General features: G+C 45.1%; 1 protein-coding gene across 1 annotated transcript in view; it reads right to left on the reverse strand.

The window, feature by feature from the left end:
- Window positions 1-17,531, reverse strand: part of LOC143955178 (uncharacterized) — a 137,670-nt gene that overhangs the window by 37,243 nt on the left and 82,896 nt on the right. Inside the window, 9 exon segments of the mRNA XM_077465270.1 lie at window positions 5,976-6,117; window positions 6,461-6,558; window positions 6,675-6,800; window positions 9,920-10,074; window positions 10,076-11,399; window positions 15,184-15,325; window positions 15,670-15,813; window positions 15,936-16,033; window positions 16,150-16,278. Of these exon segments, the coding sequence (XP_077321396.1) occupies window positions 5,976-6,117; window positions 6,461-6,558; window positions 6,675-6,800; window positions 9,920-10,074; window positions 10,076-11,399; window positions 15,184-15,325; window positions 15,670-15,813; window positions 15,936-16,033; window positions 16,150-16,278 (2,358 nt within the window).

Raw genomic sequence — 17,531 nt, forward strand, 5'->3', positions numbered from 1 at the left:
CACTGATTGCCATTGATAGGCAGCATTGATAAGCTGCACTGGTAGGGGGTATTGATGAGCATGTATGTTAGCCCAACATTGAAAGAACAATTACATACTTCAGCTAACATCTCTCTTTCCAACAAGACCTCTGGAGTGCATTCCATTCTTGAAATGTATAAAATATTATATATATATATATATATATATATATATACACATATTTGTAGTCAGAGTCTTCACTTGGAAATACGATAATTCTAACTACCAAGACCTGAGGTGTGCCTTGGCCTGGCTGGTCAGTATGCCTAAAAGAGGGCAAAAAGAGACACAAAGTAGGTGTGATGTGAAAGCTTCAATGAAGGGCCAGCAACAGCCATCCATCCGCGGAAGCCTGGATGACTACAAAAGGGGTTTACGTATGTAGCTGCTAAACGGAGGATCTCCAGCGCCCCATGAACCCGATGATGAAGAAGGGACCCCCTGTGTGGACCTACGAAAGTTGCCTTCGATCCAGACGAATATCGAGAAAAGGGGTTTAGGACTCAAGCCTGGTTTGGCAAGTAACCTGGACATGAGAACAAACTGTTTGTAGTGAGAGGATGCATGGGGAGAGGGAGAAAGAGCAGACCCAAGAAATGTCGTAGAGACGTACAAATACTTTAAACCAACACTGTTACTGTGGTACAGTAATATAACTACTAACCCCTGGCTATCCATCTATTCAAATGAAGGGGAAGTAGCAAGCATGGCAAAAGAGAACTGCCTAGAGCACTAACTGGAAACTGCACCAAAGGGTAGGTGATAGGAAGACTGAAACACCACGAAATCCTGGCCGGTAACTGGTAGCCGTGCCAAAGAGAACAACCCTGACTTCCCTGAATACCCTTGACGGCTTAGAGAGGGTGAGCTGCAAAAAAAGGACAGACTGACAGGAGTTTGTAGGTCCTAAAATGCTGGTCACCTGATAGATACTTGATGGTGTTGGTAGATGAGGCCAAATTGCCGAGGCAATATGCAGCGAAAGCCAGAGACATGAACCCATAAACCTTCCCACCCTTGGTAGAAGCCCTCTGAATACTCTGGATAAAGAACCATTGGCAAGATCGATCGCCTATAACCAAGCTTTCCCCCAGTTCTACATGGCACTGTAAAGAAATTCCAACATCACCTGCAGGCATACTGAGAAGAGCAGGAGCCACCGCTGACACCTCTGCGCAAGCCGAGCAGGCTATGCTCCCCTTCATCCTGTCTAACAATTGTAACATTGACCTAAGAGCGCATTGAGAAACGCATAGAAACATGTGCTCCGCTGGTGGATGGAAGAGGATGGGAAGGAGTTGGGAATAACCACCTAAAATACTGCCCCCCCCCCCCGAGCTGAGGCTGGCAAAGGGGTACACCAGCGATAAAACTCAGCTTTGAGTTTGGCATGTCTCCCACCCCTTAATGATGGGGTGTTACCGTGCACTGAACCCCCATGCGGCGGTGGAGGGTTGAATGTGAACTGGCTGCTCCCGAAACGCACAACATGCCCTGAACTGAGGAAACACCACTAGAGAAATGAGAACAGACAACCAACCCACGAAACAACAACACTCCTATGTACCTGACAAGTATGAGGATGTAGGTGCAGAAATGACAAGACCAACAGCGCGGGAATGTGAACCTAATGCTGACACAACCCTAGTGTATGTAGTGAGCGAGCCCGAGCAACCTTCAGCGCCAGGACAGGTAATTCAAAATGAACACTCAGGGCTGAGGTACCCACAGACCGTGGTGGGTAGTAGTAAAGGTACAGTGAACGTGCATGTTTGACGTATGGTATACGGGCGAGAAGATTGTGGGAAGACAATCAATTAAAAATGAAAACCTCAGCCCGTATGGGTCCATAGACGTGACAGACCCTGGATGTGAGCCCTAGCTAACAGATATGCTACGAATGACAAGCCATGACATGAATGCTACAAACGAAATGCTATGACAGAACAACAGAGACAGATACCAAACCCTCAGGGCTGGTGTACCCACAGACCGTGGTGGGTAGGCGTACAAGTGTGATAAAATAAGCGAGCAACGTATGACATATTGTATACGGACGAGAAGATTGTGGGACGACAATCAATTAAAAACCTCAGCCCGTATGGATTCGTAGGCGTGACAGACCCTGGATGTGAGCCCTGGCTAACAGAAGTGCTAAGAACGAAATGCAACGACAGAAAAACAGACAAAGTAGCAAAACAACCCTTAGGGCTAGTGTACCCACAGACTGTAGTGTAATGAAATGAGTGAGCATCCTATGACGTATGTTAAATGGGTGAGAAGATTGTGGGACGACAATCAAAGAAAACGAAACCTCAGCCCGTATGGATCCGCAGACGTGACAGATCCTAGATGTGAGCACTAGCTAACAGAAATCCTATGACCAGAAAAAGCAACGAATGAAATGCTACGAATGAGAATTGCTATGGCAGGAAACTTACAACAGAATACTATGAACAAACTACGATGACAGAAATGCTACGAACTAAAAGCTACGATGACAGAAATGTTACAACCGGAAAATGCTGCGAATGAAATGCCACGACAGCTAAAATGCTGCGACAGAAAAATGCTACAACAGGAAAATGCTACTAATGAAAGCTACACAGGAAAAAGCTACAACAGGAAAATTGCTACGAATGAAAGCTACACAGGAAAACGCTACGGCAGGAAATGGTTCACGACTGAAACGCTATGACAGGAAAACGCAACGAATGAAAGTTACATGGGACAATGCTGCTACAGGAAAAAACGCAACGACAGAAAAGCTACGACAGGAAAATTGATACGAATGAAAGCTCCACAGGAAAAATCAATATGACAGTAAAAATCCCTACAACAGGAAAATCGCTGCGAAAGAAAGCTACAACAACAGGAAAAAGCTATGACAGGAAAATGCTATTGACGAAAACGACACAGGAAAAAGCAACAAATGAAAGCTACACGGAAAAATGCTGCGACAGGAAAATCGCTACGAATGAAAGCTATGAATGAATTTATTTAATGTTGTTAAATAACTGAATGACAACTGAGTACAAGCTCTATAATTCTCCTTATGACGTTAACACGGTGAAGCTGAACAATTGACTAGAAGAGGAAGTTAACCACAGGAGAAAAACACACACCCAACCTCGCCCCCCTGCCCTGGGATCTGGCCTCCAATCAATACTCACAGGGGTGACCTTTATACAGTATGTACACCTGAACGAAAGGAGGCCCCCCCAACCGAACCCTGGGAGAAGTGGATGGATGGACAATACCCCCCCGATACTGGCATGACTAGGGTGAACGGATGCCCCCTTGAAATGCCAGATAGAGCATGAATACGTGGGTGGTCCTCCATGGCAGCTGAACCTCCAGCTGTAGTTATTTATTAATTGCAGGTAGGATTTCGTAGAGTACCTATCCCAGTAACTTGACAAAACACCCACTCACCTACAAGCGGGCTGCACATACAGATGCACATTATGGTGCAATGAAATACAGATAGTCATAGGCCAGAGGCTAGGATTTGCTGGGGAAGCAGCTGGCGTACGCTGTCGATTCTAAAAGCACGGAGTAGCATTGCCATGGTGAATGAGCAGCATTCACCTTATTATATTCTATGGCAGGGGTTGACAAATTTGCTTGGAATCTAGGAGCCAGCTAAAAAAGTTAGGAGCCAGGTCCGTGACGGCGATCTGGACCTGTCCCTGGCCTGACATGGAGACGAGTGAGGGGAAGATAGCCCCCAGCCCCCCACATATGAGATCACCTCTCATTGGACACACCGCTCGAGTGCTAAATGGCCGCTGTGATTGGTCATTTAGCATGATCTGTGATTGGCTGTATCCAAAGGGACACGGCCAACACAGAACTTCCCCGATGCTCGCCCATGGCGGCCTGCAGAGGGGAAGTAAACAGGAGGATGTCTAGGGACGCCCTCCCGGCAATTGGTGTCCGCGCTGTAGACATCTTTCGTCTATAGCGCGGGCACGAAGTGGTTAACAAAAGAATGTGACTATTATTTCCGACATATTCCCGCTCATTTACTGCCATTTCCCTGCTAAGGGTTCGATCAGGTCCGCCTGAAAAACTGACATCAGACAGCCCTTGTGAAAGGGGTCAAGCAGGGAGGATTACAAATAATATTTTTTTTTTCCTTAATTAAAATAATTTTTTTTTTTACTTTTTACAAAAAAAAAAAATAAAAATACAAAAAAATAATAATAATATATATATATATATATATATATATATATATATATATATATATATATATATATATATATATATATATATATATAAATTAAATTAATAAATAAATTAATAAATTTAATAATATATATATAATATAATGAGAAGCCATTTACCAGCCACCACACTCACCGTTGGGCAAAAAACAGGCAGGGGAGCTTCACTCCATTAGGAATTAGCATTATTGGAATAGGGTGTAATTTCTACATCCACCACAAGATGGCGCCAGACTACCGAAAGATTTTAGAAGGCCGCAAAGCCGCGGCCTCAATTACTGGCCGGCGCGGCCCGATGGAATTGCGCGGCGGAGTTCGGGGTCCAAATGGAGACAGGATACCCCAGCAGCATTGCCCCAGTCGCCAGGACACGAAATCTAGGCGCAAATGCGACCTGGCGACCGGGGTTTGTCGAGCCCTGTTCTATGGACTGTAGCATTACGAGTGTTCTACAGATCCAGCAGAGAACAGCAGTTCACCAACAGATCACCGACACTACCTGCCTGGAGTTTGCATGTTCTCTCTGTACCTGTGTGGGTTTCCTCCGGGTACTCCGGTTTCCTCCCACAATCCAAAGACATGCAGCTAGGTTAATTGTCTTCTGTCAAAAATTGGCCCTAGTATATGAATGGGGACCTTGGATTGTGGGCTCATTGAGTGTAGGGACCAATGTGAGTGTGCAATGTATGGGGATAGGGACAATTGTAGACACTCACTCAGGTTGAACTGGATGGACTGGTGTCTTTATTCAACCTTACTAACTATGAAAATATGAAACAGCATTCTCATATGTAGCAGCCCCAAGAACACAGAATAGAATGCAATATAAGCATGAAGTAACGTCCAAGAAGGACCCCCCGCTGTGATCCAGCTAACACCTCCCTCCTGAGCTCAGGCCGCCACCTGAGCGGGACGGGTGTCATTCGATGCGGGCCCTCCATTGATACCACCCTCCCACACCTACCGGAACCACGAACATGTAACCATGTAATCACTGCTTTAGTGAATAAAGTTATATTTACTGTTCTGTCCAGGTTCCATAGAAGTACATTTGAGGGATATACAGAATCACAATTGCATTTCCTCTTTCTCTCCCTCTAATAAAAATGTACTGGATTTGGCTGTGCAGCGTTGTCCATAACTTTTTATAACTTAGTTGCATCCCAGTAAATAGGATCAAAAGTCCAGTCCTTGGAACCAGTGCTGGGACAAGGTCATCCAGTGCCCAACTGCACCCACTCCTCATTCATGATGTGCAAGTTTAGGGGATCCTACACCGATCAGTCACTCCCTTGTCTAAATCACTGTCACTATCACTACTTGTAACAGAAGGAAGGTGCTCCCATCCATACTCCCGACCCTGCTTGGATCCCATCCAGGGGTCCCGCTAAGGGGAAACTCCACCACAAAGTCCAGTTTCACTCTTCATAGTTTCCTCACTGATCACCTCCCATACAGGAAGAGACCACGAGGTCCGATCCGGTTCAGAATCAGGAAGTGACACATGCAGGGGAAGGAACATCACAGCCCCAAGTGTTAACTCTTACCACACCACACATTAACCCTTTAGTAGGCAAACACATATTAACCCTTTAGAACCTGCCTATAGGATGATGTGAAGATCTGATAATTATCTAATATATTTTTTTTACACTACAATCCTTATACTTAGAAGTAAAATGAGACTTTGACCTGTTTTTTCCCACAATGTCTGTTACCTACCTGTGTCAAAAGGTAGAGAAATGTCCTCCTGTTCACCTTTCATAATCATCCCGACCTCCTCCGTGAATGGCTGATCACCCCCCACATACGTCTCTGCTTCTTGTTTCTTGTTTACAGCTTTTATATTTATCCGTTCTTCACCCTACACCAAAAATAATAGAAAATATTTATTAAAGTCAACTCAAGGCAGACATAAAAGACACAAATGACACGTCATTCAGTATTTACCCCCCATTGGAAGAACACAAGGATGAAGAGGACCAGCGATGTGTCTGGGCTTAAGACCCACAGAGGAAAGGAATGTATATTAAAAAATAAAAATGGTGTGAAAAATGTAGGGCCCTCAACGTAGCTAGAAACGGGGATGGGGGATGGGTAACAAAGGCTGCACTTCAGATGTCGAAGTAAAACAAGAGACTACACAGAAGAACATCATCTCATGGCTTAGAATATATATTTAGGTCTAGATGTCCAGCCCCACCTACCTGATGATGGTGGGGGATGGTGTGACCTTCCTGTGTGGAATCCCGGGAATACAGAGGACAGGGGCATCTCTCTGGAAGGTTCCCATTACTGGATCCATCTGTAGGAAACACACACACTGACTGAATACATTGTTTCTATGTGTTTATCAGATGATGGGGGATCTAGGTGGAGCCTCCGTACTGCTCTCTCCTTTACAATAAAGTCTCCTCTTACCCGGTGATGTGAGGGGCGGCTGATTGTCCATCATGACGTCCTTGTAGAGATCCTTGTGTCCTTCTAAATAAATTAATATTATTACTTTCTCTGCTGCCAGTTCCAACAATGTTTTCTTTTTACTCCCTCACCCAGTAGGGATGAGCTCAGGCGTGTTCCCATGGTCCACGTGCTGAGACCGCCAGGAAGTCAGCGCAGAGCTGCGCTAATCACAGGCAGTGAGACATTGTCCCGATGTACGGCTGCAGAGATTGGGAAATGTCTCACTGCCTGTGATTAGCGCAGCGCTGTGCCAACTTCCTGGCGGTCTCAGCATGTGGACCATGCGAACACGCCTGAGCTCATCCCTACCCTGGAGTATCGGCTAGTTCCTATCTTGTAGATTGCTCTGTGATGTCACAGGAAACATGTGACCAGGAAGCAGGAAATGGAGGGCTGGAAAGTAAAGTGAAACAATCTGTAAGCTGATCACACGTTATTACCCTGAAGGGGGGTCAATCTTTTATATTATATCTTCTCTGTATCTTTCTCCCTGTATACCTCCCCACCCCTCTCTGCATATCTCCCTGTATACCCCTCTCTGTATATCTCCCTGTATACCCCTCTCTCTGTATATCCCCCTGTATACCTCTCTCTCTGTATATCCCCCTGTATACATCTCTCTCTGTATATCCCCCTGTATACCTCTCTCTCTGTATATCTCCCTGTATACCTCTCTCTCTGTACATCTCCCTGTATACCTCTCTCTGTATATCTTCCTGTATACCTCTCTCTGTATATCTTCCTGTATACCTCTCCCTCTCTGTATATCTTCCTATATAAGTATCCGGTAAAAATGAATTTATAATTACGGATATAAAATGTAAAAAATACATAATTACAATTCCATATGTATTCTCATAATGGGGGACACTTACCGTATATACTCGATTATAAGCCGAGTTATTCAGCACATTTTTTGGTGCTGAAAATGCCCCCCTCTGCTTATACTTGAGTCAAGCACTTTTCTGCAGCAGAGAATGACATTTTTCGACCTGACTTTGGGCCCCCTTCGGGGCCACTTGGTGCTAGGAACCCCAAATTTGGTATGCAAACCCAGTGGAACTAGCACTACAACATCCAGATGGGATTCCTAGCACCAAGTGGCCCCAAGATACGAGGCCCTAAAAATCAGTTCAGAAAATGTCATTCTCTGCTGCAGAAAAGTGCTTGACATTTTCCGAAACCGACTTTGGGGTCCCTTATCTTGGGGCCACTTGGTGCTAGGAATGTGGATATGTTGTAGTGCTAGTTTCACTGAGTTTACACAAAGTTGGGGTTCCTAGCACCAAGTTACCCTGAGATACAAAGCCCCAAAGTCGGTCAACTGTGGCTGCAGCTAGGGGGCATTTAGGAACCCTTAACTACCAAGTTTGAAGTTAGGGGGACCTATGGCTGCAAATGGACACAGTGAGGCTGCAAATGTGCATTGTTGACCCTATTTTCCACTTACAGTAGCTGCGCATTTCTCACCCTAGGTTTATACTCGAGTCAATATGTTTTCCCTGTTTTTTGTTGTAAAATTAGGTGCCTCGCCTTATATTCGGGTCGGCTTATACTCGAGTATATACGGTAATTTTAGAAAGAGATAGATAGCTATTTGATATAACGTCAAATGAATTTGGTTTAATAAGGAGACAGTTGAATAGAAGTTTAGCAAAATGAGGGAGACAATTGGTCTCGGTCCGCTGGTGGTTCGTCTCTTCCAGAGCCACCGCGGCTGTGTGCCTGGAGGTGGCCTTACTGGGCTCCCTCAATGATTTGTTGAACTTGGTGTACCGGGGCCCTGGGGCCTATGTCAGCCTGCCGCAACTGACTAGGATGACTCTCAGAGTATGGGTGGTAGCTAGGAAGAGGTTTCACAGACAGAATTCCTGGTCGTCCTTTCAACCGCTATGGGGTAACCCTAATCTTCCACAATTTCGGTCGGTTCCGGACCCACAAGTCTGGGTGAAACATGCCAGCAGGGACATTACTCGTATACGGGGACCTATTCGCCAGGTTGCACCTACCTAGATGGATGTACTTCTGCTACTGCTAGCTGCACCATGTAGGGTTGCCACCTTTTTTTCCAAGTCAAAACCCGAACACTTTCGGGGAGCATGCCAATTTTTTTTTATAGTATAAACTTTATATATATTTTGCCATTAAATAATATTTCTAATCATATGAAGTTAATAACAAGAGTCCCCCTTTACATCAGAGTCCACAGAGTTCCCCTTTTACATCTGAACTCGCAGAGTTCCCTTTCACTATAAGGGGGGGTTTCTGCAGACTCTGATGTACGGGAGAACTCTGGGGCCTCTAACATAAGCAATTCTCTGGGAACCCTGATGTAAGGGGGAACACTGAGAACTCTGATGTACGGAGAGAACTCTAATGTAAGGGGGAACACTGTGGCTTCTGGTATAAAGGGGAACTCTGATATAAGGGGTGCTCTGAGAACCCTGATTTGCCTTAGTGTACTCACTCAGAGGCAGGAGAGAGAAGGGGGGAGACTTCAGTGACAGACAGGGATGGATGGTGAGCTCACTCACCCCTTGGCAGTCAGCACCTCTCATCCAGATGTATCCGAGGCTGCTGAATTGAAATTTCCTGCCCCAACTTTCCTTTTCTGAGGCACAGCACCGGGGATTGGCGTGTGGGCAGACACAGAGGGGTAGGGGTGGGAGGATGAGGTGCTGATCGAGCCCTCTCTCTTCTCCCGTCTGTGTGTGTGTGTTTGGGGGTGGATTGTTAGTGTTTGCTTTGGGCAGTGTGAAAGAGTGTAACAGACACTCTCAGCCTAGACAACTGCAGCCAGCAACCCTGCTGGGAAGCCATAGTCCAGTCTAAATAATGTGTCCGGGTTTCAGGTAGTCTGAAACCCGGACGCATGATTCCAAACCCGAACTGTCCGGGTGAATCCTGGACAGGTGGCAACCCTAGCACCACGCCGTTAGGGCACAATTTCTTGGACCTATTGTCATGACCATGGATCCCATAGAGGAACTCCTGGCCTAGGAGTCCCTGGCTAAACCCCTGATGGCTGACTCGTCTACAACAGAGCTCTTCATACTATGACCCTTCAGATGTTCAGGAACTACAATTCCCACCATGCCTAGTCATGTCTGTGAATGTCAGAGTATTACTATGCCTCATGGGACATGTAGTTCTGCAACAGCTGGAGGGCCGAAGTGTGGAGATCCCTGATCTACAGCATCAATAAGGAAGCTCACTCCTATGAATTCTCTGGTGTTGCAAAAGGTTTCCTTTCCTAATGAAAGATTTCCCGCACTCTGAACACGAATAAGGACGCTCACTTATGTGAATTCTCTGATGTTCAACAAGATTATTTTTCCTAATCAAACATTTCCTACACTGAACACGATTATGGACGCTTACCTGTATGAATTCTCTGATGTTTAACAAGGTCTCCTTTATAAGCGAAAGATTTCCCGCACTCTGAACATGAATAAGGACGCTCGCCTGTATGAATTCTCTGATGTGCAATAATGTCTCCTTTATGAGTGGAAGATTTCCCACACTCTGAACATGAATAAGGACGCTCCCCTGTGTGAATTCTCTGATGCGCAACAAGATTTCCTTTTTGAGTGAAAGATTTCCCGCACTCTGAACATGAATAAGGACGCTCACCCGTGTGAATTCTTTGATGTTTAACAAGGAGTCCTTTTTCAGAGAAAGATTTCCCGCACACTGAACATGAAAAAGGACGCTCACCTGTGTGAATTCTCTGATGTTTAAGAAGGGCTCCTTTTTGGGTGAATGATTTTCCACACTCTGAACATGAATAAGGACGCTCACCTGTGTGAATTCTAAGATGTTGAACAAGGAATCCTTTGCCAGTGAAAGTTTTTCCGCACTCTGAACATGAATAAGGACGCTCGCCCGTGTGAATCCTAAGATGTTGAACAAGGAATCCTTTGTTAGTGAAAGATTTCCCACACTCTGAACATGAATACGGATTCTCATCTGTGTGAATTCTAAGATGTTTAACAAGAAGTCCTTTTTGATTGAAAGATTTCCCGCACTCTGAACATGAATAAGGACACTCACCTGTGTGAATTCTAAGATGTGTAACAAGAACTGATTTGTCAGTGAAAGATTTCCCACACTCTGAACACGAATAAGGACGTTCACCTTTGTGAATTCTAAGATGTGTAACAAGGTCTGCTTTAACAGTGAAAGATTTCCCGCACTCTGAACAAGGGAAATTACAATCATTTGTGTGAAGTTTCTGGTGTCTAGTAAGTGCTCCCTTAAAGGTAAAAGATTTTCCGCACTCTGAACATGAATAAGGATGATCACCTCTGTGAACTCTCTGGTGATGAATAAGATTTCCTTTCCGAGTGAAAGATTTCCCGCACTCTGAACATGAGAATAGATTGTCACCTCGGTGATCTCCTTCATGGGGTGAGGAAGTTTCCTCGGGATTAGAAGGATCTGTTGATGGATCTGCAGTGTGAGATCTTACATGGATATTTCCAATCATAGTATGTGATTGATGAGAAGATTCCCCCTGATCAGAGGGATCCATTGATGTCTCCGGACAGGAAGGTCTGTGATGTATATTTTGTGTATTTGGATTTCCTCCTGGAGGATCCTGTGTGATGACATTATCTTCTGACTTACAATCAGCAGATAATAGAAGACGTCTCTCCGAGGAATTCCTGACATCACATCCATCTGTTGGAAAGAAGTAAAAAAATAGAATAAATCTCAGTAGATGACAAATAAGTGGAGTTTTGGCTCCTCCTCCCCGTCGGTGGAATAAGTGGAAATGCCGATCTCACAGCTGGGCTCCTGTTCTCCCTCCAAAATCAACCAGAAAAGTCTTCACACCGAGTCCATATATCATCTGCTAATTCTATAATAATAAATAGCTATGACTGAGGCTTCATTATCCAAAACGCGTTAGTGGATTGTTACTACATCAGATTGGCCGGATTTTATATTATGAAGAGTTTGCAGATCATATATGGACTCCAAGCTGAGTCAGCAAGAAAAAAAAAGAGAGAAAAAAGTCACTTTGGTCTAACAGTCACTTTCACAGAGCTCTGGCATGGAACCGGGTACAACTGTAACATCAAAATATGGAGAAATAATCTTCCTCCAAGATTTACAATGCTGGTGTCCTGGGGTGGCTCCACCCCTCCCCCATCAGTGTGGAGACAAGCTAAGCTGTTAGTGCAATGCTTTATTAAAGGGTTAGATCACCTCTACAGAAGAACTGTAAATCTGAACTAACACCAGATCCCCTCCCCACCCTCCTGGACCCCGCTTTACATGTGATGGCTCTGACCAATCAGAATCCATCAGGTCCATCCTGGTAGCTCAGTATGGAGAAGACAGAGCAGTGGGGTATTTCATATCCCCTGACCATTGGAGTGGTGAGAGAGTCCTGATAGTAGAGGATGTCTGATGGTAAGTACAGTGAGGACCGGGGGTGGGGGGTGAAGGGGGTCCGGTGTTAGGAAAACGAACCCTTTAATGTGACTTTAGGGGTCTGTGTGACCAGTGATGTCTCATCCGCCTTCCATTGAAGGTCATGAAGTACATATTGTGCTCCATTTGCTTTTTCCCCTCAACCACAGCAACTCGGGAAAGTGACAGCCGGACCCGGAAGTGATGTCACCCACATACAGTGTATCTGGAAAGTATTCATAGCACTTCACTTTTTCCGCATTCTGTTGTTATGTTACAGCCTTATTTCAAAATGGATTCAATTCATTATTTTCCTCAAAATTGTACAAACAATCCCCCATAAAGACAACATGAAAGAAATTTGTTTGAAATCTTTGCAGATTTATTAAAAATAAAGAACGAAAAAAATCCCATGTACACAAGTATCACAGGCTCCTCCCATGTACATAAGTATCACAGGCTTTGCTCAATACTTTGGTGAAGCCCCTTTGGCACCAATTACAGCCTCAAGTCTCTGAGTATGATTCTACAAGCTTGGCACATATTTTTGGGCAGTTTCTCCCATTCTTCTTTGCAGGACCTCTCAAGCTCCATCGGGTTGGATGGGGAGCGTCGGTGCACAGCCATTTTTAGATCTCTCCAGAGATGTTCAGTTGGGTTCAAGTCCGGGCTCTGGCTGGGCCACTCAAGGACATTCACAGAGTTGTCTCATAGCCACTCCTTTGTAATCCTGGCTGTGTGCTTAGGGTGGTTGTCCTGTTGGAAGATGAACCTTCGTCCCAGTCTGAGGTCCAGAGCGTTCTGGAGCTGGTTTTCATCAAGGATGTCTCTGTACATTGCTACATTCATCTTTCCCTCGATCCTGACTAATCTCCCAGTTCCTGCCACTAAAAAACATCCCCACAGCATGATGCTGCCATCGCCATGCTTCACTGTAGGGATGGTATTGGCCAGGTGATGAATGGTGCCTGATTTCCTCCAGACATGACGCTTGCCATTTAGGCCAAAGAGTTGAATCTTTGTTTCATCAGACCATTTAGTTTCTCATGGTCAGACTACTTCAGGTGACTTTTGGCAAAAAACACACATGTTTTTTATGTGCCGTTTACTGAGGAGTGGCTTCCGTCTGGCCACTCTACCATACAGGCCTGATTGGTGGAGTGCTGCAGAGATGGTTGTTCTTCTGGAAGGATCTCTCCACAGAGAAATGCTGGAGCTCTGTCAGAGTGACCATCGGGTTCTTGGTCAACTCCCTAACTAAGGACCTTCTCTCCGATCGCTCAGCTCGGTGGCCCGCTCTAGGAAGAATCCTGGTGGTTCCAATTTTTTTCCCATTTATGGATGATGGAGGCCACTGTGCTCATTGGGACCTTCAATGCTGCAGAAATTTTTCTGTACCCTTCCCCACATCTGTGCCTCCATACAATCCTGTCTCGGAGGTCTACAGACATTTCCTTGGACTTCATGGCTTGGTTTGTGCTCTGACATGCACTGTTAACTGTGGGGACCTTATATAGACAGGTGTGTGCCTTTCCAAATAATGATTTCAAACAAACTTCTTTCACGTCATTTTGAGGAAAATAATGTTATTGAATCTATTTTGGAATAAGGCTGTGACATAACAAAATGTGGAAAAAGTGAAGGGCTGTGAATACTTTCCAGATGCACTGTAGCTTCCAAGTTCTTATTAGGGAAGGGAGGTCAGTGAATTAACATTCGTTCACTCCCCTCTATGTGGCGACACCCACCATGGAGGTCCTGGGCCCACAGATGGGGTGAAACATGGCAGTGGTGCATGTGGGGAGAGAGGTGGTGTGGAAGTTATACAGCCACCTGATCACTTCCTCCTGACAGACAACAGTCGGCTTGTCAGTGATTAAAACCATATACTGCTGTTGACATATATCATATATTAGTGGCAAAGAAATGGTTAAAGGAGGCGGTACTCTGTATATATACACCTAAATAGACTGGTGTACCAATATCTGTGACAACTCTGTATAAACTATTCATAGATATTAAATATTGTAAAGCTCAGAATAAATAAAAAAGGTGGTAGGGAGACTGCACTTCACTTATACCGGAATACAAGGTAATAAATCTGACAAAAAATATGCAATCATGTGAAGCGTAGAGTACATGAAGGATGTGTTCAGTGAAAAATTACATATACGCAGATCAATACTCCAGATGTGCCAACTCCAGTGCACCACCAATGAGGTCATACACGCTTACAGGCAGTGGTGTCACTAGGGGGGGGGAGCAGGGGAGAGAGAAGGAGCAGATCGGATGTGTCTCCTCTCCTATCCCGTACGAGAGAGGAGGGAGGGAAGAGAGAACTATTAGGTGTTCTATCGAGAAATAGAGGTACCAATGGGCACTAACAGGCGGTAGACATGGGCAATGACAGGAGGTACTAATGGCATTAAAAGTCCAGTCCTTGGAACCAGTGCTGGGACAAGGTCATCCAGTGCCCAGGGCAAAGATGCCAAACTGCACCCACTCCTCATTCATGATGTGCAAGTTTAGGAGATCCTACGCCGATCAGTCACTCCCTGGTCTAAATCACTGTCACTATCACTACTCATATCAGCCTTGTAACAGAAGGAAGGTGCCCCCATCCCTACAGTAAACCATTGTGCCCAGGGCAGCCAGACCTCCAGCCCACCCCTTGTCCTGACCCTGCTTGGAAAGCATCCAGGGGTCCCGCTAAGGGGGAACTAAGGGGAAACAAAGTTCAGTTCACCTCTTTACAGCGTCCTCACTGATCACCTCCCATACAGGAAGAGACCACGAGGTCCGATCCGGTTCAGAATCAGGAAGTGACACATGCAGGGGAAGGAACATCACAGCACCAAGTGTTAACTCTTACCACACCACACATTAACCCTTTAGTAGGCAAACACATATTTAACCTTTTAGAACCTGCCTATAGGATGATGTGAAAGTCTGATAATTATCTAACATTGTTTTTTACACTACAATCCTTATACTTAGAAGTAAAATGAGACTTTGACCTGTTTTTTCCACAATGTCTGTCACCTACCTGTGTCAAAATGTAGAGAAATGTCTTTCTGTTCACTTTTCATAATCATCCCGACCTCCTCCGTGAATGGCTGATCACCCCCCACATACGTCTCTACTTCTTGTTTCTTGTTTACAGCTTTTATATTGATCCGTTCTTCACTCTACACCAAAAATAATAGAAAACATCTATTAAAGTCAACTCAAGGCAGATATAAAGGACACAAATGACACGTCATTCAGTATGTTCCCTCCGTTGGAAGAACACAAGGATGAGGAGGACCTGCGATGTGTCTGGGCTTAAGACCCACAGAGGAAAGGAATGTATATTAAAAAATAAAAATGGGGGTGAAAAATGTAGGGCGCTCAAAGTAGCTAGAAACGGGGATGGGGGGAGGGTAACAAAGGCTGCACTTCAGATGTCCAAGTAAAACAAGAGACTACACAGAAGAACGTCATCTCATGGCTTAGAATATATATTTAGGTCTAGATGCCCAGCCCCACCTACCTGATGATGGTGGGGGATGGTGTGATCTTCCTGTGTGGAATCCCGGGAATACAGAGGATCTCCCTCCTCCATAGACTGCGGATCCCCGGACTTCTCTTCTTTTTCTACTTTAACCTCAACTTTGATGTCTTTTAGTTGTTCACCCTAAACCCCAAATGTGATAAAACGGATTTATAAAAGGAAACAAGAGATGAAATGAAATAATTTTATTTCGAAGCGTAGAATTCTACAACGTATTTGAGTTCTAATTATTCAGTCCCACCTACCTGATGATGGTGGGGGATGGTGTGACCTTCCTGTGTGGAATCCCGGGAATACAGAGGAGGGGGACATCTCTCTGGTGGGTTCCCATTACTGGATCCATCTGTAGGAAACACACACACTGACTGAATACATTGTTTCTATGTGTTTATCAGATGATGGGGGATCTAGGTGGAGCCTCCGTACTGCTCTCTCCTTTACAATAAAGTCTCCTCTTACCCGGTGATGTGAGGGGCGGCTGATTCTCCATCATGACGTCCTTGTAGAGATCCTTGTGTCCTTCTAAAAAAAAAAAAAATATTATTACTTCCTCTGCTGCCAGTTCCAACAATGTTTGATTTTTAAATCCTCATCCCTCACGGAGGAGGAGTATCGTCTAGTTCCTATAGTGTAGATTCACCTTGTGATGTCACAGGAAACATGTGACCAGGAAGCAGGAACTGGAGGACGGGAAAGTGAAGTGAATAGGAGGAGCTGCAAGCAGATCACACGTTATTACCCTGAAGGTCTCTCCCTCCCTCCGTCTTTTATATTATATCCTCTCTGTACCTTTCTCCCTGTATACCTCTCTGTATATCTCCCTGTATACCCCTCTCTCTCTGTATACCCCCCTCTCTCTGTATATCTCCCTGTATACACCCCCTTTCTCTCTCTCTGTAGATCTCCCTGTATACTCCCTTCTCTCTCTCTCTCTCTGTATACCCCCTCTCTCTCTGTATACCCCGCTCTCTCTGTATATCTCTTTCTCTGTATATGTCCCCGTATACCCCTCTCTCCCTCTGTATATCTCCCTGTATACCTCTCCAGCACATAACGGGTTAACACCTCCTTTGGAGCCACTAATGACCACATGTTCCAAGCTGAATATAAAAGACAGCCCCTCCCCCAAATAAGATGTTCTTTTTTTTTTTTTGGCCATGCTCCAGGCCACATGTTGATTGCAGTTGGTAAGTAATTTGTTTGCTGCATTCCCCCCCTGCCAAACCTACCCCTCCATGTTCAGTCTCTGATGGAGTTGGAAGACCCAGAATGCTGATAGTAAATCTTTCTAAAAACGGAGGTGCCTTGTGCCAAGGCTGTGGGCGAAATGATGCTTAAATATATTGTACAGGTATAGTATTTTAAGAGCTCTGCAATGTCATCATTGCCTCTCCCTTTGTTTTTTTTCCCTGTTTTTATATACAGCATACTGCACTGCTCTCCTGGCTTTATTGTCAGTCTGAGAGTGGCTGTGAATGGTGTCACAGAGTATGGGGAGATGGCACCACAGGATGGGAACTGCCAGACACCATGCAATGGTGTAACTGGTTTTGGAGGTCTGCAGTTTTAAGGGCTTCTCTCCCTCTCTCTGCCGTCCTGCCAGGTAAAAGACTTACCTCAGATTCTGTCTGAGTCTCCTGTCTGTCTCTTGGGGTGCTGTCCTGGCTCCCCAGCTAAGCTATGTACTTTGTGGGTTTCACAGTCTGACTGTTTTTTGTCTCTGACTCTGTCTGATGTCTGCCTTTGGAAATGCTGCCTGATGCTCACATGCAGATACTTCTGAGGTGAGTGGATGAAGGCAGTTGGCTCTTAAAAAGACAGGGTTGCATTTTTTTTGGTGA

Source organism: Lithobates pipiens, unplaced genomic scaffold (genome assembly GCF_037356315.1).
Source record: "Lithobates pipiens isolate NorthernLeopardFrog02 unplaced genomic scaffold, aLitPip1_a1.2 Scaffold_35, whole genome shotgun sequence".
Classification (NCBI taxonomy): Eukaryota; Metazoa; Chordata; class Amphibia; order Anura; family Ranidae; genus Lithobates; species Lithobates pipiens.